Genomic DNA, 27891 nt, shown 5'->3' on the forward strand with positions numbered 1-27891 from the left:
TCGTGATACATGACCAACCATATAATTAGTGTTGAGAATTGAGATATTAAAATCAAAGCCCGAGTTTCGTTGGGCAGTTCTGATTTTAGTTGTTTTGTTTTTTAATTCCCTTTCTTTTGCATATTCGATCTACTTGATATCTGGAAGAGTTATTTTGGTAGTTGGAGGAGTTATTGGATTTTATATCTGGAAGCACAGATATATACAACAGAAAAGAAAAGGTAAAATCCTTTTCTCCTACGGTTCAATATGAATAAGGTTAATACCCAACCCCATCCCCTCATGAGCAACTAGCAGTAATTCTCCAATGTTTTCATAATGTATTTTTTCATGGGTTATTTTCTTAGGTTTCAATGATGCAGAAAAGATGACAAAAACCCTCAATGACTGTAGCTTAAACTTTAAGTACTCTACAATTGAAAAGACCACATAATCTTTTGGTAATGACAATAAGCTTGGACAATGAGGTTTCAGAATAGTTTATAAGGGTAGCTTTTCTCCATATGCTTTGAACTGGAACTGAACGTGTTATTATGATTGCAGAAACTAATTGGTTAATTTCATCTTTGCGGGGAGTTTTGCCTGATGGGAGAGAGATTGCAGTGAAGAGGTTTTTCTTTAACAATAGGCATAGAGCAGAAAATTTCTATAATGAAATTAATCAACATTATAAGCACTCACTACAACAAATATGGACATCAGTGACCAAATCATAGTGACCAACCTATAATTGGTCATTAATAGAATTGAATTAATGACCAACATCACCATTGGTCACTAAAATATCAGTGCTAAATTTTTTCTAACTCCCGCCTAATTTTTTTATCTCAGTGACCAAATCTATAATTAATAGTGACCAGCTAATGTTTGGCCACTACAAATTTAATGACAGAACGTTGTCGTTTTGGAGTTAGTGACCAACTATTTTACATTTTCCTTGGTGAATTTTCAAGCGGCAAGTTTTCATGGTTGAAAAATTTCGCGGTCTCCAAAAGGTTATAGGCGCGCTTCCAATTCCCAAATTGTGAATGAAAGATGTGATTGGGTCTTGTTCTTCTCTCACTCTGACTCCCTCCACAAGTCCAGCGACATCCTCGCCTCCTCTGGCGACTACCTCCGCCTCTGGGAGGTCAAAGACTCCTCCGTTGACCGCCTCGAGCCCATCTCCGTCCTTAACAACTCTAAGACCAGCGAGTTCTGTGCGCCGCTGATGTCATTCGACTGGAACGAGATCGAGCCTCGGCGAATCGGAACCTCCAGCATCGACACCACTTGTACGATATGGGACATCGAGAAGGGAGTCGTCGAGACGCAGCTGATGGCTCACGATAAGGAGGTTTACGACATTGCGTGGGGCGAAGCTAGGGTTTTCGCCTCCGTCTCCGCTGACGGGTCGGTGAGGATTTTTGATCTCCGACTCAAATCTTCTCCGACTCGTACCCATCGACTCTTACTCCGACTCAGATCCTCTCCTCTGCTCCTATTGCCTTCTCCACTGCTCCTATTGTAAGTATTTCTTTCACAAGGCTTGTCGAAAACTGATTCCACTCCATGGTTGAGCTATTGACAATGGGTTTTGTTTTTTGGCAATCAAATTGACTTTGGGGTTTGAATTGAGAGGTTTCATGAAGCAATTTGGTACTTGAGTTAATTTTAGGGTTATGAATGTTTGGGTTTTGATTTGGTTTGATTTTCCTTATTTCTAATTTTTATTGATCAGGTTGCTACTTTTCATATATCTAGTTCAAGGATTGGCTGGAGAAGACAAAGAAGGATCGACAAATAAACGATTGGATTTTCGTATTTCTGGATCTGGTAAGAAGTTGCCAGTAGTTCGATTTTTTTTTTTCCCATATAACTTGACTTTCTATGTTTGTGTTCTTTTGTATTATCACTTCTATATATTGTGGATTTTAGGAAATTTAGAAGTTGATTTTGCGATTAATTTGTATTCTGAATTATTTGCTTTACTCTTAAAAGATTTTCAATGAGATGCATCATTAACCAAATTTAACATATGGAGAGCTTTATTTTTTGTGGCTATTTGAGTTCTGTTTCTGTCTTTATCATCAAATGCCTCTTTTTCTTTATTTGAGTTCTGTTACGTTTTGGATATGTCCAGGGACTTCGTCCCAATTTCTGTGTTTTCAGAGTCGTGAGAAGGTAAGCATATATGCTTGCTTGCTTCTATGATAGTTGGTTAGTGCGCACTTGTTTAGTATGATAATGTTCTTTTATCATTGTTGGTTAGATTACTTTGCATTGGCACAACACTGCTGAGGTTTATTGTTATTCATTTCTGAACTAAACATCGCATTGGTTGGACTCTTGAGAATGTTTTGTTGCTGTGCAGTGAACCATATATATTGATGAAGATCAATACTACATAATATAACAAGTACTATCTTTCCTTTGGATATTTGTTTTTTATAAAACTGACCATTTGTGATAGAAGTTGTACAACATAATATGGGTTTTATCTTTAGCTTGATATGGTGCCTTGATGTGGGTTGAGAGTTTAGTTCTGGGTTGGTAATGTTTCTTGTGTTGTGTGAAGATGGTGATGTGCAGGTGAGGAAGAAGCTTTATGTGCCGCAAGTGGAGGACAAGAATAGTCACATGAGAATGCTCAACATCTCGTGTTGATGATCTGGTTGCGAATTCGATGGATATTTTAAAAGAGGCTGCGGTGGATGCCGATGGAAATGAATGCGAAGACGGTAGTGTTTCACTTACTTCTTACAAGCTGTTAACGTTAGTGATCCGTGGGATCTCTAGTTAGCTTTAGAGAGAGAGAGAGAGAGTGACACAAGATGTATAGTGGTTCGCCTCCGCATGAGCGGGAGACTACGTCCACTTGAAAGCTATACTAGTGTGTCGAGCCTTGCTGCCTAACAAGATTACAAAGTATGTAATGGGATCTATGAATGTATTGAGTTGTGGGAGGAGGCATTCCTTTTATAGATGAAGGAATGCTTCTCCTTTACATTGTTTTCGATGTGGGACAAGAAACCACACTATTCTAGTCTTGAAGCCTAGTTGTGATGGCATGTTGGCAAGGGCGGGAACGTGGCTTCCCGGTGGCGGATTTGCGACTTCCGGATACCGTGGCGTAGCCTGAACATAGGGCTACACGATGCAAGTAGCGGTTGGGCCTTGCCATGTCTTGTGGATGTCCCAAAGAGCGCGTTTACTTATGCTTGGTGAGATAGCAAATACTCCATATTATTGGAGGTATGTACAAGTCCCCGAAGTCCCCAAGTAAGAGGAGCTTCTTGGTTGGGGAGTTCAAATCATGAAGTCATCAAGCATAAGTAACCGGGCGGTACGGAGCCCCTACAAGTCCCCGAACTCCGTAAGCAAGAAGGGACTCGTTAACCTGCACAACAAAGACAAGAAGACAGGCATATGTAGAATGCTCGTTGCATTGGGCAACAAATGTGAGTTGCATCGATATGCGTTTTGGCATATATAAACGTATGGGGTGCGTGATACATGGTCGTGTGAGCATATGGATTGCATATGATAAATGTGTGATGCGCACAAGGAGATGTAAGTTGCATGAGCGGTGCGAAGGTAAGCGTTTGTAACGTGTAAATGATGAGTACGTGAACGCTTGTGTTGGTTTGGTTGTCGCTCGTATTAATGGAACGTGAAAAGAATTCAATTTGTCGCAAGCGACAAATGGTAGAAGAATTCAATGTTCCATTAACGTGTGGTGTGTCGAGTAGATATGAGCGTAAAACTTGAGGATTGCCGGGAAGGCATGAGCGGAAGCTCAATGGGTTGCCGGGAAGGCATGAGCGGAAGCTCAATGGGATGCCGGGAAGGCATGAGCGGAAGCTCAATGGGATGCCGGGAAGGCATGAGCGGAAGCTCAATGGGTTGCCGGGAAGGCATGAGCGGAAGCTCAATGGGATGCCGGGAAGGCATGAGCGGAAGCTCAATGGGTTGCCGGGAAGGCATGAGCGGAAGCTCAATGGGTTGCCGGGAAGGCATGAGCGGAAGCTCAATGGGATGCCGGGAAGGCATGAGCGGAAGCTCAATGGGTGGGCCCCTGCTAGGCCCGCTAGAGAGTCCCCGACTCCCCAACCATGACGGACCTCCGGATGGTCGGTAATTTGTTTGTTGAGGGGGAGTTGCACGGAGCAGAGGGTGTTGGGTAGCGATCCCAATCTTTGGTACCCAAGCGTCGGGGTTAACTACCGGATCAATGGCTGCCGTAGGCTGTGTTAACTAGTCCCTTGCTGCAATGCCGCGTAGCGGTCATTTGCTATTATGAGGCGTTGCCTTACCGCTTGGCGGTTGGTCGTAGACCATAGATTCGTAACGTTTGTATCTGCATGAAAAAATGACAAACACAGAGAGCAAGCATGTACTTGTAATAAAGTTGTTAATAACACTCCGTAGGCATGCTTAAGGGTCATAAAGACATGTATAGTCATGGCATCGGCGGTAGCTCAAATTGGAAGAGCGTAAGAGATAAGAGGAATGCACTTATCTTGGGCCGGTTTGGAGGCTAGCGGAGTTGGCCAAGCATGACGCTCCATTGCTCCGGCGGAGTTTCTTTGTAGAGAGATGATGATTGCATTGACTGAAACGGTGCCTGTGCCTCCTTAACATAAGAGAAATGATTAGCAACTAATCCATGTAGTTTAATTGATTAAACATGTGAATATGTAGCCTCGTGTTACGATGTTAAAAATGCTACAATGCTACACAATTGCTATCTCACTTATACGCACAATGTTAATTTACAATTATATGCTTGAATTTCATAAGCATGGCCATGTGCAAATTTGTGCTTTATCTGAATCATGTGAAACAAAAATCCTGATGTATTGTGCGGTCAAGATACAGCAGCTATTCTCTAGAAGAGGACGGAGAGTGGCCATTGATGTTTTGTGTTTAATTTGAAAGCTAATGGTGAGCAACGCAGCGAGCATATGAATGCGTACCATTAGATAAATATATGGCGTGATCTGTGCGTCAGAGTATAGCAAACTAACGTAAGCAAATAAATGATAGTGGTAGTGCATCAAGAATCAAGGTATGTGTCAGGGGGTTATATACTTAAATAATAGCATATGAAGACATGTGGTTTAGAATTTGAGAAGATTATAATAAGTGCAAATAAAGAGGAAGTATATAATGTTACTGATAGGTGGCATCACATCAGAATTCATGCTTATGCTTGCAAGCAAGCACGTGGTGTGCCACTAGAATGATTCTAATTCATGCTTATCAATAAAGATAAATGAACATAGAGAGAACAGAGACTTAGCTCATTGGCTCTTTTGACTGGAGATAAGTTTTAAGGTCGAAGCTTTTGAAGCCATTACTGAAGGAGTGAGAGAAATGGCCGACGTTGATCGAACAATTGTGTGCGCCAGAGATGCCAGCAGCGGGTGCAGTGCAAGAGCAAGGTTGGGTGTCCAAATCAGATTTGGACCAGGCACACTGACCGCTGAGAGAGGGTGGAGCATGACGGTGACTCAGGAACGGCGGTGCTCTGGTTGGCGGATGATTTCACTGGGTGCCAGAGTAATCTTTTGGGTGCTGATGATGACTAAGCTCCCCTGGGTGAGTTGATTTGTTCAAGAGACTGATTGCAAGAATGGGTCTTGGCGGAAGAGAGTTGCCGCTGAGGTTAGTGGGGCTGGCCAGAGGCAATGGCCTATGGAGTCTGCTGGTGCTGCTGGCGCTTTGGTGTGCTAGCGGTGTACGACTAGCGGAAGAAATTTTGGTCAGCTGTAGCCTTGTCCGGCGGTGGCCAGCTGTTGCTATAGTGAGCAGAGGAGTTGGGCGGAGGAATTGCCGTTGATGGATCTCTGGCGGAGGCATTTGAGCGGAGGCCGCGGAGCCTTGCCGCTTGTAGGACTGAGCGGATGCTTGGCTGCTGTTGGTGCAACAGAGACTTGGTGGGTAAGGCCTGGCGGTGCAACATCAGCAGAGGTGCTGGCTTTGCTTCTGGTAGGATCTGGCGATGCGGGGCTGAGCCGCTGACGGAGTTCGGCGGAAGAATTTTGGTGCTACTGTTCACCGCTGGCCTGCACCGCTGGTGTTGGAGGAGCGCCACTGGTGGTGGGGTCCAGCCGAGCACTCGACGGAGCTGGGCGGAGCGGAGCCGCTGGCTGGGCTTCCGGTTGGTATCGCTAGGCACCGGCGGGCTATGCGCGGGGCGTTGGCTGGCGGAGGGCCCGTGGCGGATAACGCCTGGCGGTTGAAAGAAGGTGAAGCTGGTGTTTGTGCGTTACTAGTTGCTTAGAGCCAGGCCTAGCGGACTGGACTGTCGCTGGAGGATCGATCTAAGGCCTGACGACCCCGTTGAGATGGCCCCTGGCGGTACCTTGCTTGGCGGAGGCCCCTAGCGGTGGTGTGCTCTGCGGTGGTACCCAGCGGCGTTGTTCGTTACTGCCAAGGATGGGATGATGATGACAGATGATGCCTGGCGGAGTGCATGCGTCTGCTGACGCTGGTGTTGGCTTGGGCTAGTGGACTCGTGCAATGGCGGTTGGCGTTGGCGAAAGACCGTGATGGACGTCTTTTGCTTAAGTTGCCGTCATGAGTGCCGAAAGTGATTTTTGTGGGTGTCCAGAGTAAATTGGCACCTTAAAATTTGTTTTGTTTTGGCACTAGGATGGGATATGCCGCCAGACATGCCACTCAGACATTAATGAGGATGGCTAGCGCCTAGATGTAGATGAGATTGACTCAATTATAATAGAGTATATTTTTTTTTTTTTGTGTTATTGCCAAGGATTGGGCAAATACATTTTTTGTGTTGCCGCCAAATGTGTTACCGCTAAGTATGGGATTACATTGTTTGACACAACCAAAAATAAAACGTAAAACCACTAGGAGCGGATGACAATCCAAGAAGATGATGCCCAGTGAGCAACCTTGATAATTCAAAGGAAGAGAAAAAATTCTTTGAGCTTGTTAAGCTGACTTAACGTATGGTAAGTGACGAAGCCATTGTATCGGCTTCCCACAGACGGTGCCAATGTTAACGTTAGTGATCCGTGGGATCTCTAGTTAGCTTTAGAGAGAGAGAGAGAGAGTGACACAAGATGTATAGTGGTTCGCCTCCGCATGAGCGGGAGACTACTTCCACTTGAAAGCTATACTAGTGTGTCGAGCCTTGCGGCCTAACAAGATTACAAAGTATGTAATGGGATCTATGAATGTGTTGAGTTGTGGGAGGAGGCATTCCTTTTATAGATGAAGGAATGCTTCTCCTTTACATTGTTTTCGATGTGGGACAAGAAACCACACTATTCTAGTCTTGAAGCCTAGTTGTGATGGCATGTTGGCAAGGGCGGGAACGTGGCTTCTCGGTGGCGGATTTGCGACTTCCGGATACCGTGGCGTAGCCTGAACATAGGGCTACACGATGCAAGTAGCGGTTGGGCCTTGCCATGTCTTGTGGATGTCCCAAAGAGCGCGTTTACTTATGCTTGGTGAGATAGCAAATACTCCATATTATTGGAGGTATGTACACAAGCCTTATCAGTGATTTATACATTGTAGATTTAGACCACAACCACTAGTTAGACTTACGTACTGCCCTCATTATTTGACATTAAAATCTGAATTTATTAGAAATGGAAGATTACAAAATTTAGGATTGGATCAATTATGTTAATGCTGATTAAGCCTCAAAGTTTATAATCATGTTTAGTGTCTTTTATTTCTCTTTATGTGTGTAGGACTATCTAAAGACTCTGATTGTTTAAAACCATGCATGTTAGGATGTGAACATTTGACCGGTGTTGCTAGTTCTTAAAAGGCCCTCTATCAATTTACCCAGGTTTAGACATCAGAGAGTTATCAAACTGGGTAATTTCTCAGTTAGAAGATGTGGACATCCTTTAGTTTTTCATTTTCTTGAAAAATCATGATATATTTTTCGTTCTTCACTCAGATGTAGTCTAGTCTGGCATTTCTTTTCCAGAAAGTCTTAGTCCTAGCATCTTGTTTGTTTTTAATGTCTTACTTTTTCTTATTGGGCACTACGGTGTAAATAAACTCTTTCCAAAAAGAATGCCAGATTGGCTTCATAGATTTAAATATATATAACAATTGTAGATATGATTGGGTTAAACTGATCAAGGATCTCTCTTTGTGCAGTTTTACAGGCAAGGTGATGAAGTTGATTTGTTCCTCTAACCAGGTAAAAGTTCTCTTCCTATTTTCTTAATTAATTTCAGTATTTCTTATGTGTCAAAACCAAACAATAGTTGACTGAATTTGCTTATCCTCCTTGCTTATAGGAGTAGCATTTGACAGATCTTAATTTGCTTATCCTCCTTGGCTTAGATGAAGATTTTATTTTGTCTTTCAAGTTTGTGAGCTGAGTTATTGTTTGGAGATGTCATTGTGTATTTCCCCCTTATATATAAGGCTGCTAGAGCTGTGACTAATTTCCCTGCCCTATATAAGATTTTAAATTTAAGTATCATATTTCCTTAACCAAAAAAATTATTATCCTATTCAGATTTATGAATTAGTGATCTTAACCCATCTTCTATAGTTATTATGATACCTTTTTTCCCACTGTTTTTTGTGTGCAAGTTCATATAATGTCTGATTACTTTTTATCTGATTCATTTTACATATACAGCAAATCATGCTCAAGTGAGGGAGGCAGATCAAGCAGAAACACAAGCAATGCAACTTGCAGAGTGAGTTGATGGCTGCGAAGTCTACTGGAGCTCAACAATGAGGAGTTAGAGATAGTCAAAGCTGGTGCAGCTCAGCAAAATGAAGAGTTAGAGGCAGTGAAGGCTAGAGCCGCTGCACAAAATGAAGAGTTGGAGGCACTAAGGGCAAGACAAAATCATATCGACATACTTTTACTTAAATTGATGGTGCCGTTATCCTCCCAAAACTGATGGTATGCATACATGATTCATTTGTGCTGTTGCAATTATATTATATCAAGGAAATATAATTAGTGTATATAGTGAATACTAGGCCTTTCTTAGGTGCAACTCTTACCTACATTAGGATGAAGATTATAACTTGTATATGTTTTGTTATATTGCAGATTGGTCTAAGCTTAAAAAAAGTACATCTTGCAAACTATCATTGAAGGCCGCCTTATTGAACTTCTAGAAAGACTTGTATGTATTTCCATTTATTTTGAAATTGCTGTTAAGGATGGATATTGACATTTGTATATTTTGGATTTGCAAATTTAATTAGTATTTCAGGATAGAGATACATGTCTTATATTGTATTGGAATTGAGTAGTTTAATATTGATAACTGGTATTTGAGTACATTTCATTTTGTGGTGTTGGAGTATTGAAGGCTACTTTGATTTGTATTGATGCAGTAAATGATCAGGTTTGTTTTAACAACCAGGAAAAATTGCCAAAATTTAGTTACCAAAGTACCAATGATCTAGCAATATGGTCACTAAAAGCATGTCAGTGAATGGTTTTTAATGACCAAATTTTGCAATTCAGTGACCATTGGTAACACCTTTAGTGATGAATTTGTAGGTCACTAATGCCATTATTATTTGTGACCATAAGACCATGGTCACTAAAGACATTTTGAATTAGTGACCAACTTACATTTGTTGGTCACTAAATACAATCAGTGAGGGACCTATAGTGACCACCTAAATTTGGTCACTAACCATATTTAGTGACCAGATTTGTTAGTTTCAGTGACCAATGTGGTGGTCATTAATACCCAGATTTGTTGTAGTGACTGTGGAGCACAAAATTTGGTTAGATTGTTGGGTTGAAGTTGCTCAGAACTTGAAAGCCTTCTGGGCTATGAATACTTAGCCAATCAGAGTAGTCTTGACCGTTTCATTTTCGGTAATTTACTTTACTGTTGTTATCATAGTTTATAAGGACGTTGTATTTCTCATTGCTGTTTTCTTTTGTTGTATTTGGAGAAGTTTAGGCCTTATGTCCCCTTCTCTCTACAAATTGTACGTACTCTCTTTTTATCAATAGTAATTTTCTTATGGAGCTTACTATTTGTATTCTCATTTTGATGATTTCTACAACTTATCTATGAATGAACTGATGTCTGTGTATATAGAAACAAATCACTTTTAGACTCAAAACTGACGTAAAAGAATGATAAACAAACCACTTGAAAAAACAAAACTGATGTTACAGAAAGATAGAGACATTGGTTCTACTTAAAATGCATGTCAAATATGGATAAAGAAATCAAAAACTTGACGGAAATGATGTCATAATAAGAAATTAAATCTGTTTTTTACAAATCAACTAATGTCCAGACTCATTTTAGACATCGAAATCTGATAAGAAACAGATGTGTATAATTATTTTGGACATCGGCTAAAAACCGATGTCTTGATTTTCTGGACCTTTCTCATCACCCACTAAGACATCGGTCTTGATTTTGTTTCTCATCGATTTTTAGCCGATTTCTGATGGCTTTATTCTAGTAGTGATCAAGGCCTGTTGGTTGAATTGACGGCGACCTAGGGCTCAAGCGGCGACGACGAAACCCCAACGGATTGGACATCACTGGAATTTGAGTTCGGATTAATCGTCTTCTGGCTCCGAGGACGACTAAGAGAGATTGAAAATTTTAGGGTTTGGAAATTTTGATTTGGGGGTTTTGAGGCTTATTCGATTAGATTTCTATAAATGCAAACACAAGAGAAACTAAGGATGGAGAGAATTACAATGGAGAAGTGATAGCAGAGCGATGGTCAAGCCGCCATGACTCTGATACGCTAGAATTTCAACAATGGACCAAGAAGGAAGAAGGACCAAGGAAGAAGGAAGAAACATAGAGGAAAAGAAAGACAGATAGAGAAGACCCGTCCTCAGTTCAAAAATAAATAAATTATATTCTCTTTTGATTTTACGATAATAGAGGTCAATAGTAGTAATTAAGGTTGTAATTTTGATAATGCTTCGATGTTCCAAGCCTCAGTCATAAAATTGATGATATAACGAATTATTGTAAAAAGTGGTAGTCAAGTTGTAATTAGTGTTAATATTTCAATATAACAAGTTTAAGAACAATTTTACCAATAAAACAACAAATTGTGGTAATTTAGTTGTAATAAGTGTTAATACTTCACTATTACAAGTTTTCAGAACCACTTTACTAATAAAACAGCGAATGTGTTGCTATAATGGTAAAACTTCATATATTTAAGTAAATTTGCGGTGAGTCTTTTATGGTGTAATAAGGTTGTCTATGTTGTAACTACTGTCCTATAAGAGTTATTTACTTATTTGACAATGTTTTTTCTAGATTTTATAGCAATTAAGGTCCAAAGTAATAACCAAAGTTGTATTTGTGGTAATTCTTCAATATTACAAGTCTGAGAACCATTTGACCGATGAGACAATGAATTGTTGTAGAAGTAGTAGTCAAGCTCTTATTTGTGGTAATTTTTTATATTACAAGTCTGAGAACCATTTTACTAATGTGACAACGAATTGCTATCAAAGTGGTAAAACTTTATGTTTATATTGTAAATGAGGCGCGAGTCCTTAATTGTATATTAAAGTTCTCTATTTTGTAATTAATACTTTTCTTGTGTAAATCTCATCATCCATGAGATAATTACTCGTTTGACAATGCATTTTACTATAAATTACAACAATTGAGGTATAAAGTGGTAATTATGGTTGTTTTTATGATAATTACTTCAAATATGATTTCATTTACAAAAAAAAGGATCACTTTACCAATGCTACAACAAATGTTTTGTTTATATGGTAAATAATCATATTAGACCTAAAACTTTTCACGTCCTTATTCTTGTAATCCAGTTGTTCTTTTTGTAACTAGAGTCCTTTTTTTTGTAAATTATATCATCTATGAGACATTTTACAATAAACGACCACATTGGACTTATCATTAGATAATTATAGTTGTAATCAAAGTAATTACTATATTTATGATCTTCATTACAAGTTTTTGAACGATTTACGTATAAAACAATAAATGAGTACTTAGTATGGTAATTTTTTTTTTAAGTACACATGTCAAATTATAAGTGGATAACTTGTTGACCTGTACAACAGGTTTCACCAACTAATTTAATTTAATATATATTTATTAAAAAATTGATGTATGACAAACATCAACATACCTTAGACTTCCCCAGTTGAGCATCGCTCCCTTCCCGGCTTTCCTAGTTGAGTTTCCCGGTAATTTTGATATATGATAGCAAATGTGACCTTGACAAACCACCAATATAAGTTGAATTATTTTTCTGGTACATTTTGCATGTACTTGAAGTGACTAAAAGATTCAGCCCCCCTAACTCCCAATAATGCATGATATAGGGACCCAATATTCATATGGATACAGAAAGTAGTAGTAGTACTACACTACCTGCAAAGCCTTTGTTGGATGGCACTACCTACCTGTGTACGCCAGTATAACAAGCTCGTCCAAGCTTAGAACAGGCCCCCAGTGGGGTAATAGAGTAATAGCAAACAGCAGAGCAAAGGATTGAAATCATTGAACTGCATGCATGGCTATAATTTTTGGAACTCAATTGTAGTATTTGTGTGAGACCACAGAAGGGTTCTTCTGGTACAGTATTGAGCAGAACACTCGACACCGAGTCACAGATTCTCACAACAATGCTTTCTTTGATTACTTATTGTTACATATATAAACTCATTGACAGTTTCCAGCATGATAAGCTTTAAGGTGATAGTCGTTATATAAAATGGTACCAGTCTGCTTATGTGCCGGAGATTACGGGTTTGAATCCTCCTTCTAATCATGTCTGTCAGTAGCATTTGTTTGGTTCTGAAATGCATGTTGGAGATGTACGTGTTAGCTGAATGTACATGGATGACCTATTTTATACTATTTTGAGCTTTTAGGACGCAATGGTTATATACCATAATATCAAGGCGGCCTTGTTTGGAGGAGGCGTCGGGTTTAAATCATCCATCTATCGCCCAATTCTGTCGTCAATATTGGCTACTATGCACCTGGTGGTTGGATTGCAAGTCATTATCAAGAGAATGTATTAGTCTAACATACTTTTGTTAGTGATCAAGTCTATAACAACTAATTTCTTAGCACAGTAGTTGACTACCACTTATTTATTACAAACACTGTCACAGGATTTTGATACCAAATCTAGTGTTCTTTCTTTTTGGGTTGGTTCTGGTAAGGGAACTTAGTGGAGGTAGAAATATTCTTGTGAAGTTCCTATCAGTACCAAATTGCTTCCAGGTCTACCATAAATGAACAATACAAAGAGAAAAACAAGTGAATTATATATAGAACATGTCACATGTGGTATGTCAGTGTGCATAAGATTGAAGGCCAATCACCTTCTCTCTACCAGATTCTGGTGTAAGTAACTGGGATAGTTTCACCAACTCTTACTAAAACCATTGTCTGACAGCTATAAACTTATATACCACTTGTCATCTATTACTTCTAACTCTTTGATCTGATGTACAAGATAGGGTCCTGTCACAAACATGAATATACAATTTGATGTTCTTACTCAACAAATTGAGAATAGGACTTGGGACTGTGATGACCCACTAAACAGTAAGAAGAAATGTGACTAGTTAGCTTCTTCTGATTTGACTTGAAAGACAAACATAATAATTCACATTTAGACTTGTAATTCAAGGCATGCCAAGCTGAAATGCTGGTGTTTTTGTACTGCTAATGACTAATCTATAATAATAGGACAAGATTTATATTAGCTTTTTGTGGTGATGATGAATCTGCAATAATAATGCCTCAGATTTACCTGGGTTTTTCTGGTAGCAGAATTATTAGGTATAAGCTAGGTAGCACTATATTGGTGGTGGGTTCCTTTGGCCTTGATGAATTGTGTCTGATGTGGTGATATTCATAGAGAGCTATGATTGTCCATTTGGGAGTAAAAGAAAAAAAAAAAAAACTATGATATTCCTTCGATGTTTAATCAAATCCAGCAATGGGGTCAGGTGGGTGCTGTGTTGAAGATTCATGCTGTCTGCTATCCCTTTCAAACCTGAAAGTCTTTGGTTTGATTATGACAACCATTTGGCTACCGTTTCTTAAGGTCGTGTTTGGTTTAAAACTATAAATCCCATATCAACCACATAATTAATCTGTTCATTGTTGCCATGGCACAGAGAATTCAAAATTGCCATGATCATGACATGAGTTTATTTCCTTGATCAGGATTCCACATTCTAATTTGAGTATTGGGGAGAAAGTTTATTTAGAATCCTCATCTCATGTTAGTGGGGTAAGAACTTAGAACTACAGGCTAGCTTTATCTTATCATCTTGTTCATATCTCACTCTTAACAAAAGTGCAGGGCATGAAAGACCCACAAACCTAATCTCAAATGTGGGATTGAGATAGTTGAGCAATTGAAGTTGGCCAAACACTAAAAAGCACAAAGCATGACAGCAAGGATCGATGAGAATGCTTAAAGCCTGGAGTGAAACTTGAAACAAAGTAGGGGTTGCGCTGCTTGGCCACCGAACTAGCCTTTCCCAACTAAGATCACAACTTCATAACACCATGCAAATTAAGAGACCTCAACTTACAAACAAGGACTTAGGTATCCACTATATCTTATGTTAATGAGTTAATCATTAAAATACATCTTACTTGACAAATTAGTTATTAGTTTAATGATATTTCTCATTCACAATGTTGGATGAGATTTCATGTTCGAATCATATGATCGATCATATCTCAATTTAATTTAAAATGTAAATTAACTCCTCATGCAACACTGCTGTGATAGGTGAGTTTTGTTCAATTCTTAAGTTTTGGGTTCTAGTAGTAAAATGAGACTGTGAACTAGGTTCTAGATATATAGGATTGATATTTTTTCATGTCGGTAGGTACAAAATGGCAGAGAATAATTGGATTAGAATGAACCTTGTGGATGATTTTATCTCAAGGAATAGGTGAAGAAGAATTTGGGCTTAGCATAATCAACTTGGCCTTGAATGAAGATCAAAATTTTCATGTCAATTTCTTCTATAGTGAATGCTTTTTGCTGGGTCTAATCTCTAATCCACTCCACTCCACCCCACAATGTAACTCCGTTTGTCCCCCACCAACCCATCTCTTTATAGCCGTGCAAGCTTTAGTGCCATCCACTTATTTGGCCACTAGTTTGAGTTTGATTGACGGAAAATTGGAATCAACCCATATTTTTTCCTCCATGAAAATTTCATCTTCTACAACTAAATTTGGGATTCAAAAATGCAATTTAAACAATGGTGCATAAAGAAACAAATATATTTGAAAGTAGATAAAGGTTTTGCTCCGGAGGCGAATTTGGCTGAAGCTAAGCAATTTTTATCTTAACTATATCAAGAGGTTATATGCAGCAGTATTGCAAGGAATATATAGAAACTCGCTTTAGAACAAGTTGTATTATAATCTCTATTCGTTGCGTATATGCCACGTGTTTATCGATTTGAGTGAACTTCATGGTATTCAAATTCTTGGTGGGATGCGACAAGCTAACGATTGTTGTGGTATATACCAAACTCTGTGTGATTGCATGAATGCGCATGGTACTATCTTTTAACTCGATGTTTCACGAACAATGTTTTGATACAATAGTTGTCTCTGAATTATGCGGACGAACTCGGAGCATCCAATTCAATTTTTTGGAATCGGCGACCTTGGTATTACTTCTTAAGGAATATACATCAACATCGATCGAAACTCTTAGCAAATTCGACCATATATGTGCCAGATTGCAAGATTCAGTTATTTCTTGTTACATTTCACTAATATTGTTGGTGTTGTCAATTTTACTGTTAGCGGAGACCTAATTGCCAATCGAAATAACAGCTTTAGTTTCTCGTGCCAGAAAATCCACCCGGACCACCTCATAGCACTCCACCATATGTCGTAATTTCTCTTGATTCCTAAATTAATTTATTTTGATTAGAAGATATGCAGAAATGAATCAATATAGAAAACTCTCCGGGAAAGTTCAAAAAAACTCCAGGCGTCCAAACGACAGAGTGGTGAGCTCTCTCCATCAAGCCACACTCCTTTTCAGTGTTTCTCAAACTGCCGTTTTGCCCTTTAATTTTGATTCCCGTTTCGCAATTCATGTCAGCTTTCTCAAAATTCCCTCGCTTTCCCTTGACTTTTCCTTTTCCCTCCCAACAATGCAAACACCAAATCCGCCAAGACATCCCCGCAACGATTCCCTCTTCTCGTCATTTCCCTTTCTGCGGTTCCTGTACACGTTCAACTCATATAAACAAATAATCACACCAAATTTCTAGTCCCTTTTGTAGCATTTGAATTATTATTGGAACTATATAAAAATGTCTCAACAGGAAATTTGCCGGGGGACTTTCTGTACTGTCGGACTTGTTGCCCACAAAACGGTTTATAGACAAATATGAATAACTTTTTCTTTTCTTTTAAAAAGAGAGAAAAGCTTTTATAAATCCAAAGGTTCAATCTTTTTTTCTTTTTTTCTTTTTTTTCTAATTCAAAATTTTTTTTAATCACCACATTTTCTTGCTTTCTTTCTTTTATTTAATTTCTGAGTTTTACAGACTGCTACAGAGAGAGCGTGGTGATATATAGAAACAAAAGAGAGTAGCAAAACCCCAAAGAAGCTTCTTCTCTTTCTTCTCCATCTTCTTCATCCTCATTCACCAACACCATATCCTTTTACATTTTGTTGCAATCTGAAACAAGCTCCTGTTTTGTCTCCTTTTCCTCTCTCTCAAGTTTGCTGAATGCTTTCTGAGTTTTGAACAATCTTGATGTCTATGTCCTTGGAGCATGATTACATAGGCTTATCTGAGTCTGTTCCTTCAATGGAAGCCTCTGACAGGTCTAAAAAGGGAGCTGCTTTGAACCTCAAAGCCACTGAGCTCAGGCTGGGCTTGCCTGGGTCTGAGTCCCCAGGGAGAGATAGTGGTGGTGTGGAGGACAAAACTGGGTTTTCACTGCCTGTGCCTAAACCCTCTGTGTCTGGAGCCAAGAGGGTGTTCTCTGACGCCATTGATGGAGCTTCTGGGAAGTGGGTTTTCTCTGGGAGTGGTGGATCTGAGGCTGATTTGGGTAAAGGTGGTAACTTGGTTTCTCCTAGAGGTGTTAATGGTGGAAAAGGTCTTGCTGGGCCTGAGTGTAAAAGTCAACCAATCTCTGCTGTGAAAGATGGGGTACAACAGTCCCCAAACCCTTTGCATGAGAAGAAGCCTCAGGTTTCTGCTCCTGCAGCAAAGTGAGTAGCTTTCTCTCTATTTCAATTTCTTCTTTCTGTAGATGATTAAATGCAGAAAGAGAAGTATTTTGGCTGCTGAATTGTGGTGTTGCTTCTTTTTCTAGATGGTCTATAACACTGACTTCTTGATGGATTCTGTATTTTTGTTCATGCTATCTCAGAGTAGTTGGTCATTTATGGTTACTAAAGAAGCGTTCAATCTAATTGGGTTACTGGATGACAAAAATCTCTGGATTTTTTTTTTTTTTTTTTTTTTGCCCCTTTGACATTTCTGTGGCTTTGCATGCTCTTTCTTTGACAGATTGGTTGTTACAAATTTCATTTTGCATATATTTCCTTCCAAATGTTTACTGTGCACAAATATTTTCACTTATTTTCCTTGTTTGAAACTACTGGGTAAGTTATGTCAAGATACCACCTTTAAATCCCAACCCCCTTCTCCTTGCATGCATGTTTCCAGATCTGTTTCACACCAGTAAGACTTTTTCATGTGTACAGCTGAGTCTCTAATCGGTTACCCAGGCTTTGTTATTTTGGAATTATTACTTTATAGATTTCTTAAGACGAAATTGTAAGCTTGTGTAGGTGTCATAGATTGCATAGGAGAACAGTAATAGTGGCTCTTAACTAGGAAATTGATAGCAAACTCTAATTTTCTCTTATGTCATGTGAGACAGGGCACAGGTTGTTGGATGGCCACCAATTCGTTCATTCCGGAAGAATTCAATGGCATCCATTCCTCCCAAAAAGGATGATGATGCAGAAGGCAAGATCGGAGCAGGGTGTCTTTATATCAAGGTCAGCATGGATGGTGCACCATACCTGAGGAAAGTCGATCTCAAAACCTATGGTAGCTATGTGGATCTATCATTAGCACTGGAGAAGATGTTCAGCTGCTTTACAATTGGTAGATTCTCTTTTTAACTCTTATTTGTTTTTGTTGAACTTCCATAATGCTTGCCAATCTCTCTATCCCTTTACCACTTCTGGTAGTACCTTTTGGGTTTGGAATCATTTTGAAGAATGTTATGGATCAGCGTTCAAGATCCATTTCTTCGCAAAGAATATTTACCTCAGTAAAAAAAGTCTGTAGAACTTTCTTTAGTTGGAATATCAGAACCAAGAAATGAATGAAAGATGTTTGGATATCTCTTGGGAAACCGAGTTAAGTATAAATCAATACATGTACGCTAGGATACATCCAAAGTTAATGTGGTCAATCTGTGGTGATGCCTTTTGAATTCCACAGAAACCAATGCCTCCAAAAACCTCAATTAGTTCATCTCATCCTATTCATCAACCATAGTTCAATTAATCAATTTTCCATGGGACTTTCTAATGGTTCACTGATGATGTTATTGAATTCGTTCAGGGCCATTTGTAGAAACTTGATTAGAATTTGAAAAGTGATACTCGGCCTATAGGACCTAGGTCTGCTAGTGTTCTCACTTGAGTCACTTCTTTGAAAATGATACATGCTTGCACACCTGAATCTATTATAAAAAAAGGCGTCGGGTGCATTCTCTCTCTTGTTTGGATGGGCGATGTTTTCTTGAAAATGCTGGTAACATTTTTCGATTTGAAGTGTTTTCTGTCTAAAAAGTGAAACTTGTTCAGGTCAATGTGGCCCACATGGAGTTTCAAGTCAAGATGGAATGAGCGAGAGTCGTTTAATGGATCTCCTCCATGGTGCTGAATACGTCCTCACTTATGAAGACAAGGATGGTGACTGGATGCTAGTTGGTGACGTTCCCTGGCAGTAAGTGTTGACTTTTTAACACTAGAGATTTGGAGACTATCTGAACTATATTCCTATTTAATAGTTTTTCTACTGCTAAATGATAGCTTTTCAGAGGAGGTTACTCCATCTAAGAGAATATGCTATATTGTCACTATTGCAATTTAATATACAACCCGACGACATGATCAGGATGTGGAGTACTAGCATTTTCAATGCACCTAGCATAAGTTTATAGCTTTCCTTAGGGTGTGTGAAACCCACAAGTTGAGGATTGCATCTTTTCTTACGATTGCTTGTTCTTGCAGGATGTTCACTGACTCGTGTAGAAGGATGAGGATTATGAAGAGTTCAGAAGCTATAGGGCTAGGTATGTTCTGTGGTTTTGATCTCCATGATCTATTTTAATGAGTTATTAAGCATTTTAAACTCATTCTTCTTTTCATGTTAAGTCTCTTGAATTGTTTTAGTGACAAAATACGGAAAAAAAATTGTTACAGTTTGATTATTTTGGTTTAAGCCTTGATAGTTCCCATATTTTGAATGTGCAGTCAATTTTCCTTGGCCATTGCTTTGATATGATCTTTAACTAGGATCCTTATGTTTTTCTTCTCTTTGTTACAGCCCCAAGAGCCATGCAGAAGTGCAAAAATAGTAATTAGTATCATCATCACCATGATTGGATACTCAAAGCAAAGTAATGTTGGAGGTAGCTGTTATCAGCAACCAAGGTGGCATCTGCATTGCACACAAGATCTCGGGCTTTGATTGGCTCACAAGATGGGAGGTAGCTGTTATCAGCATATTTATGCTTCTACATATTGAACATCTAGGGTAACACTAATAGGAAATTCGTACTGTAAACGTGTCTAGTTTAATTTACGCTCTTCCCTTTTAAATTGTATTCTTATAGTTGGCTGCAAAGTAGTCTGTTATGTACGAACATGGCTTGTACGCCACAACATTCCTTTTGAACAGTACAAAAGGAAATGAACAATGTAGTGTTGAACTACTAATATTTACTAGTTTGGTGTGCCTACAACTATGACCATGGTTGCTGAGAGGTGGAACGAAAGAAATAAGCAGCAAATTTTTGGAATATTGAAAGCTGTATAGTATGGTGAACTCAGGAAAATAAGAAGTCAAGCTCAAAACAATTTTATATGCTGCTTTGTGCTAATACTAGTCGGATGATGGCTTTCTCTCAATTTTAAAGAGAGATTCGTTTCTTTCTGATATTTGATGGAAACCCCCAACTTTGTAGTTCTGTAGTTCTTTACAAATGAACTACTTAATGGCAAAATGCTTTCTGATCTACATAGTCTACTTTTAAGTGCTTTCAGAACAATCTCTGAGGTGTTCACTTAATCTTCATTAACCTTAATCTGCAATATCCTCAGGCGGGTAATAATCTGGAGCTATTTTGTGAAACCACTCCAGCTTTATCTCCATCTCCTGTCTCATGTATTGATTGGTTGTGAGGTCCAGTTCACGGTACAAAACCCATCTCGGGAGCACTTGTGTGCCAGCCCTGCATGAGCTGTGGTGTATACGGATAGTCCTTGGCTGTGGCTGTTACATAAGAATTGTGTTGCAGCTTTGCAGAATGATCAAAGAATCCAGATAAAATGTCCTTCATAGGCTCTAAATCAACGGGATTTGAGGTTAGCTCAATTCCAACCCTCTCCAAGAGCCGCTCAAGTCGATCCAGAATAATTTTTGCGCTTCTCATGCTTCTAGCTTGTATATAGTTTCCGAAGCACCACTCAGTCGATTTATTTGCCTCTTTCCATGTATTGTAAACCTTTAGCAATGCAATGTGATCGATCTCCAACGTTCCCAGAATGAAAATGCCGCCGTGCATTGTCAGCACCGGCTTGTTTATCATCTGGACGATAAAAGATTGATTCCTGATCGCCTGAGGAAAGCATGGCAACAATATATGGTAATGACCTCATCAGCTGAGCACTTGTACTCATCTGAAGCAACAATCACCTTAGACAGCATCGCATCCTCAGGGAACTTCGCCATACGTTCACTAACCAAGTATTTACTGCACCAAGTGCAAAAAGCACTTGATAAGCTTTTGATAATGCTGCAGCTAGCAGGCAGACTAGCTAGCAGAGGGTCAAGAAATTCAAAATTAATGTGACTAGTCATTGAACCCTGAGATGCACAAGAGTAAGAACAACGTCAGCGAGGTTAGCCCGTTGTGCTGCTGCTGCTGTGTTAATTGTCATTAAAATCATTGCGATAATTATAACACCGGAAGCTAGCACTCGATCATGACCACAGTTAGTTTGACAATATCTACCTGCCCTCCTCTGCATGGCCAGTGCCTTTGAGTGCGAGTGAGTTGCAATGACTCCATCGCAGTCCTCGGACCATAACACTTCATGCATGTTGCAAATACCAGAATCAGTGACATATTGGATCCCAGCAATTAATAGTCGGCCTGGAAATTTCAGCTTCACTTGTACGTGGCAAGGACTCCTAGAGGCTAGGTGTGGTCTCGATCGTAAACTTTTGCTTCAACCTCACTCGACATATTCTCATAAAAGGAAACATTCATTATATGCACCGGCATCTCCAGTTGGTTCATTCGCATGGATAATAAGAACAATGCGAATTGTTATAAATCCATTCAAGTTGGGCCTCGATAGGCATTGGACAAAGAAGCGAGCTGAGCTACCCAAGGGTATTGGGCTTGGGCCCGACCCGAAATTTCCAACCCGTCCCAGTTATGAAAGAAAAGGAGCAGTTCGAACTAAACCTTGGCAGACTCTTGACTCTGGGTGTTTCGTCAGGGACTCTCAAGATGAAGCTCAAGCAGCTCGAAAGCCTCCTTGGTGGTCTCCAACAGTTCTCCAACCCAAAGGTCAATCTCTCTCTCTCTCTCTCTCTATCTCTCAAACAAGTGAATTAAAAGTTTAAGCTTGGTTGCAGGTGGAGCTGGAACAATACCCAACTGGACCCCACATTGCATCTCGCATGCTCTACACTGTATTGCTCTGCCTCTTTATCCCCATGCCCTCTTTTCTTCAAAAAGCTCTATACTTTAAATCAATTGACTCACTCTTTTCTCTGCAATTCTTGCCTTTTGGCTTATGCTGAAATTGGGTGTAGAGTAATACTGAGAATCAAATAGGATTCCAAGTTAAAGTGCTTATCTTTATAACTATGAGCTGAGCCTTGCATGGTTTTTGATGGGTTTAGGCAGAGAATTCATTTGGGGATGTGTGTGACAAGGTAGTGGCTGATTTTGGCTGTGGTTGTGGTACATTGGGGGTTGCAGCTGGACTCTTGGGCGCAGAGTGAGTAGCATCTTTCCCTTGCTTGTGTTTTTGTTCCTCTTTTGAACTTTTAAGTTACTATTGAACTAGAAGTATTTTACAAAGTTCTGTGCCTACCCTTAAGCTCCTTTAATTTGCAAGTCCAAACTTGAAGTGTATTGCAGCTAAAGTTTATGGATTTTTGTGAATGCTTGTTCATTCCAGTAGTTGCTTCAATACTTGCTTACGTTCATTGTTTCACAGACATGTGATTGGCATTGACGTCGATCCAGAATCTCTTGAATTAGCTTCACTAAATGCTGAGGAACTTGAGGTACTATTACTTTCTTTATTTCTGTGGTGGTTTATACTTTACAGCTTTTTATGCCTGCCTTAATATGCTTCTAAAATGGATTGTATATACTTTACGAACTATATGGTTCTGGGTTTTGTGTGTGTGTGTGTGTGTGTACCTCCCCATATAATGGTATTTCAAGCACAAAAAAAGCTCCAGCCATTCTGTTTCTTGAGGTGCTTAGTCTCATGGGGTCAACAATTGAATCATTTGTGCCTTGGTGTAGTGAATGCTAATTTTTGTTGGTATCCTGCAGTTGGACATAGATTATATTCAATGCAACATCAAGAACTTAGGGTGGAGAGGTAACAGAACCCCCTCTCTTCAGAGAACATAGTTTCATCAGGCATTTGCTTCCGAATTTTTTCATCATCTAATAGTCTTGATCCTTACTTAGCTGAAGTTGTTGATACTATTGTAATGAATCCTCCATTTGGAACTCGGAAAAAGGGTGCTGACATGGATTTTCTCTCTGTGGCTTTGAAGGTACGTGCAGGGACTGATCTCTGATCTTCTTTTGTCACGTAATGCATCTCTAAATTAACAGTTTTCCTTAGTCATTAGTGGTTTTGTCAAGTTAAATTGAAGCTCGTTGATCTCAGTTGTTCTAATATAAATGTGCCCCTCATACTTTTTTCCTTTGTCAGGTTGCTTCTCAAGCTGTTTATTCCTTACATAAAACCTCCACGAGAGATGTAAGTCTTTTGCTGCAGAATATTTTGTTACTTAGAAGGATTATTTACTGCGAGTACATCTAGTGATCAAATCTGTTTTGGTCGTTGCAGCATGTGAAAAGGGCAGCCTTGCAGCAGTTCAATGCTAGCAGTGCTGAGGTTATATGTGAGGTGGGTTAAGATAGCTTTGCTCATGGTTGGTTTGTATATGTGCTGTAACTTTCAGATCATACGCCAAACCATCATAAGTACCTAAAAGGCTAAAAGTACATACCAGTTAGTTTTCTGTTGTATTGATCAATGAGCATGCTTAGTGTGTTGAAATGATATTAAAGTTATTTTATTGTCTCCTTTGTTGTCAGCTTCGATATGATTTACCACAAACGTACAAGTTTCATAAGAAACGAGAGGTGGATATCGCTGTGGACTTGTGGCGATTTGTCCCCAAGAGTAAGCAGGGGTCCAGAGATCTAGCACATGTATAAGATCATGTACGGTGTATTATAGGAAAATACATGTTAAAGTTAATGTAGGAACTTGTTTTGTTTTCGTCAAGATTCTATTGCCTTTCTCAGAGGAAACAGCCATTTGTAACAGTTGATTAAGATTCCTTAAGCAAACTCTTTCTGACAGGTTTTCTCAACCTCGCGTCAGTATTATTAATGCATGCAATCCCTTTAGAATGTATAAAAGAGCATCTCCAATGGGTTTGTTATTTGGCTTTGGTCAAATTTAAATTTGACATATGACATGACAAATTTGATGTAGCAACATTTTGACTATTTTTAGCTCCAATGGAGATGTCAAATTTGAATATTACTTTAATATATAAAATTCTATTTATGTTGTTTTTCCTTCTTTCTGTTTTTTTTCTTGTAATCAAAGATCATACAATGAATGGTTCCATTTAAAGAGATGCAATTGAGATTATGAGAAAAGAGATGCAATTAATTGAGATTATGAGAATTTGAGAGAGTCCCACATAGCTTGAAACAGAAACAGAAACTGCATGAAAACTAGCCGTCAAGATAGCAGGAAACAGAATCAGCTTGAATTTGATAGCAGTCAAATACAACATCACTGGAAACCAACAAACTGATACAAACTGAAATGGATTGAAAACAGAAACAGAAACTGCACAGTTTTAGCAGTCAAATAGCAGGAAACATAGTCATTCTTAAAGGGTTTGCAAGCAGTCAAATACATGATCACTGGACAAAACCTCAAACTGATACAAACTAAAATGGAAACCAACAAACCAACAACCTCACACTTCATGCTCTGAGTCTTGTGTGAAAAAACTGGAAACCTGTGAAAACTGAGAATCCATAGAAGAAGATTTCAATACGTACTAAGATAGCTGCCAGCAATTATATAGTGCTTCATGGCTGTTATATAATGCTTATGTGTATCAGTTGAGTTATTGAAAGGAGTTAATGAAGTATCCAGGTTTTAAGGAGTATCCAGGAGTTATTCATCAATGCACAACAATCGTATTTAATGCACAGCAACTCAAATCAATAAATATATGCTAAGAACTTGTGGTAGGTGAGGTGCAGGCATTGCAGATAAATCAAAGCTGATGAGAGAGTTATGAAACGGGGAAAAATGCACAAACCTTGTACGCATTGTAGATAATAAACTGATTGTCTACTCTGCACGTTTATTGCTGAGCAAAAACCATCGAACTGAGCAAAACACTTGCAGCTTGCACAACAGAGCTAGAAAAGAATCAATCTGCACCTTTTGTACCTCATCAATTTAAGACATCAGTCTGCACATTAACTCATCATTATTTCCAGTCACATGTTAGGTAATAGAAACAATTAAAGACCATATATGTAGTTGACAGTCTAATCTGCCAACCAACAATTAAAGACCATGTAGTTGTATGGACCTATACGTCTACTTACAAAACCAGCAACTCAATCTACCATAGGAACAACGCAAAAACCAGAAACAAGAAAACAATATCTAGTTGACTGCATCCTAACTATGGCAACAATATGAGATTTGTTCATGCCAAGCACTCATTTGTAATTGTGGGGAAAGATGAATAGATTGAAATAGTAATCATAATAAACACCAAAACGTCATAAACAAATGTGAAATGTCAGAACACTTAATTGGTGGTTTCAAATAATGCTTTTGGTACAATGTCAGAACACTATGTCCTAAAAGCTTGAGCTGTGCGAATGGACAACAAGCAAAAGCTAGAAATAGGCTCAGGTGTAGCCATTCACAAGTTTTAAATTTCACTTGAAATCATAGTCCATTGCTTTGAATAAGCATTAATTTCCCAAAACAACTCGTGACAATCATCGTCAACAAGAACACAACATTGAAGTGTTAGCTGGGAGTGCAAAAGAAAGCATACCAATTACATTAGTATCTATATTACGCACAACACTTACTTGAAAAACTTTGTACATACAAGCTTTAGTACCAGCTGAGAGACCCACAAAAACTACATAACACGGCTTCATCCTTAGCTCCTGGAAAATCCAAAACAAGAGGGATTATGAAGAAGATATCCGACAGATTAAACTTGACCAAATTAAGACCACTGCCTAATTTATCCCAGATAAAAAAACAAGCATACCAAGGGTGTCATAATGTGGAACATATGTAATGGCATGGCTGTTACAGGCCTGTAAAAACAAAAACCAAAAAACACAAGCATAAGGCTATAAAGTTGCAATCTTTCTAATAAGATTCAGTCCCCAAAATCATATTCAGTTGATCAATACTTCAAACAGTCACAAAAACTGGCTCTCAACAGTCAACATAGCACATATATCAGTTCTGCAATATATGCACATATATGCAATATATTCTAGTGTCTTCACTACCATTATTATACATGAATGGGCTAGTCTTCCTAATCAAACATATATCAGTTCTGCAAATGCATTATTCATACTATCAACTAATCAACTATGGTCTAAACAGCCATTCACAATATCTACTTACTGATATTAGCCTTGCAATCGTGAACAGGATTTTCAGCAAAATAATAATTGTAGAGTGTTTCGTGGCCTTGCAATCATTGTCTATCTTTATATATGCGACCAGGAATTGAGCCCCGGCGTCTTCTTCTTCCCATCTCTTGTAGAGCAGTAATCTGCAGATTCATCAATTCTTCGTCTGATGATGAATTGGCAAGATCCCAAAATTCCTCATTTGCAGTATCTGAAGATGAATCTGAAACATTTCGATCCATGTGCCTAATATTCAAGAAGAAAAAAGAAACTTGAAGAGAGGAAGCTCGAAGTTTTGGGTGAGAGGAGAGGATGCTTGAAGTTTTGGGTGAGAGCAGAGGAAGAAAGACGCGAAAGGGAAAGAGATCGAGAGAGAGAGAAAGAAACAATAAAAAAATAAAAGACCGAAAGGGGAGAATCTGTCAAATTTGACAGAGGATGCTCTTATGTCAAATACACGTGTAATAGACAGATGGGTTGGAACATAATTTGGTTGGTCAAAAATAAACGTTAGCTGTCCATCTGGCAAAAGACCCATCTGTTGGAGATGGTCTAAGCCTTTCAAATGTTATAGCCATGCTTAAGGATCACTTCAGCACTTGTGCGCTGTGACTAAATGAGATGGAGATAAAAAAAATCCGGAAATTCTTTCTTTTCCATCTCTGGTTGGATTTCAATATGTGAATAATTTTTTTTTTTGGTTACAAGGAGGTCTAAAAAAGACCCAAACACAGAAAGACAAAAGGAGAAGCTAAATTACAGGTGTAACACTAGACCTGGATCTGGAAACTTCACAGAGATCATCCAGTAGCAGTTTGGGGAGGAGGGGAGTCGAAAACGACAACACCATGGTCATGATCAAGGCCCGATTTAGCAAGAGCATCCGCAGTGCTGTTGCATTCTCTGAAAATATGCATATGGTTCACAGAATCAAATAGAGAAAGCATGTGTCTGCAGCTCTTAATGATAGCACCAAGAGGGTGGGATTCAATATCCCCATGAAGAATTAAATTGACTAAGATTGCAGAGTCTGATTCAATCTCAAGTTTGGAGATGCTGCAATTAGATGCCATTTTGAGGCCAAGAACAAGACCCCAAGCCTCAGCATCTAACACTTGTCGAATACCAAGGTTGGCCTGAAAACCGCAGATCCAATCCCCATTATAATCTCTTAAGACTCCACCAGCAGCAATGCGACCATTAGCACAACATCGAGCACCATCAACATTCAGCTTTGCAGTTGAAGGGAGAGGCTTTTTCCAAGACAAGATGTTTAAATAATATTCACTAGTGACATTGGCAGTTCTCATTGATTGATACCATTCCATAGCAGCATTGGAAGCAATTTGGCTTGTATTTGGAAATGGAGGAATAAGGTTGTTTTTTAGCCTTCTTTTCAATATGTGCATAATTTGACAGAAGTGGAACATGTTAATCTTTTTTCTTCGGTCAAAATGAAAGATTATATACTAGAAGCTCAAATGAAAGAAATGGAAAGAGAATCGAAGTGCTTAGAGGCCAAAAGAGAGTTGGTCAGAATCTGATTCTTGTGCATTGTTGGATGTATCAGTTTGAAGATGTCCAATTAAAAGAAAAGCAATTTTTTTTTTTTTTGATAACAGAGAAGCATTTTTCTCTTCTGCGTTGGGTA

At 39.0% G+C, this 27891-nt stretch overlaps 3 protein-coding genes and 2 long non-coding RNA genes across 6 annotated transcripts; 3 read left to right on the forward strand and 2 right to left on the reverse strand.

Annotated features, from left to right (window-relative positions):
* The first annotated feature begins 927 nt into the window (after positions 1–927).
* LOC133725272 (uncharacterized) lies at positions 928–9277 on the forward strand. The gene is made up of 6 exons (XR_009854340.1): positions 928–1506; positions 1721–1815; positions 2558–2720; positions 8134–8176; positions 8627–8899; positions 9053–9277. It is a non-coding gene; the product is annotated as an uncharacterized LOC133725272 (long non-coding RNA).
* Positions 9278–16544: 7267 nt separating this feature from the next.
* Positions 16545–20000, forward strand: LOC133711708 (auxin-responsive protein IAA27). Its single transcript, XM_062137813.1, has 5 exons — positions 16545–17220; positions 17898–18127; positions 18838–18979; positions 19267–19328; positions 19583–20000. Exons 1-5 carry the CDS (start codon positions 16757–16759, stop codon positions 19618–19620), a joined length of 936 nt encoding a protein of 311 aa, XP_061993797.1. The 5' UTR covers positions 16545–16756; the 3' UTR covers positions 19621–20000.
* A 447-nt stretch (positions 20001–20447) lies between these two features.
* On the reverse strand, positions 20448–20989 carry LOC133730435 (pre-mRNA-splicing factor ATP-dependent RNA helicase DEAH1-like). The gene is made up of 2 exons (XM_062158049.1): positions 20912–20989; positions 20448–20846 (listed from the first exon to the last, which is right to left on the reverse strand). The coding sequence occupies exons 1-2, from the start codon at positions 20987–20989 to the stop codon at positions 20448–20450; spliced, it is 477 nt and encodes a 158-aa protein (XP_062014033.1).
* A 722-nt stretch (positions 20990–21711) lies between these two features.
* Positions 21712–24107, forward strand: LOC133711716 (uncharacterized). Its single transcript, XM_062137821.1, has 9 exons — positions 21712–21836; positions 21905–21961; positions 22175–22272; positions 22495–22564; positions 22842–22890; positions 22983–23071; positions 23233–23280; positions 23371–23430; positions 23622–24107. The coding sequence occupies exons 1-9, from the start codon at positions 21777–21779 to the stop codon at positions 23742–23744; spliced, it is 654 nt and encodes a 217-aa protein (XP_061993805.1). The 5' UTR covers positions 21712–21776; the 3' UTR covers positions 23745–24107.
* Positions 24108–24288: 181 nt separating this feature from the next.
* LOC133727024 (uncharacterized) lies at positions 24289–27630 on the reverse strand. 2 transcript variants are annotated; one of them, XR_009854972.1, is made up of 5 exons: positions 26233–27623; positions 25862–25910; positions 25674–25754; positions 24878–25033; positions 24289–24577 (listed from the first exon to the last, which is right to left on the reverse strand). It is a non-coding gene; the product is annotated as an uncharacterized LOC133727024 (long non-coding RNA). The 2 variants fall into 2 exon arrangements; XR_009854971.1 differs by having other exon boundaries at positions 24878–25754; positions 26233–27630.
* Between the last annotated feature and the right edge of the window lie 261 nt (positions 27631–27891).

The sequence above is a fragment of the Rosa rugosa genome, chromosome 1 (assembly GCF_958449725.1).
Source record: "Rosa rugosa chromosome 1, drRosRugo1.1, whole genome shotgun sequence".
Classification (NCBI taxonomy): domain Eukaryota; kingdom Viridiplantae; phylum Streptophyta; class Magnoliopsida; order Rosales; family Rosaceae; genus Rosa; species Rosa rugosa.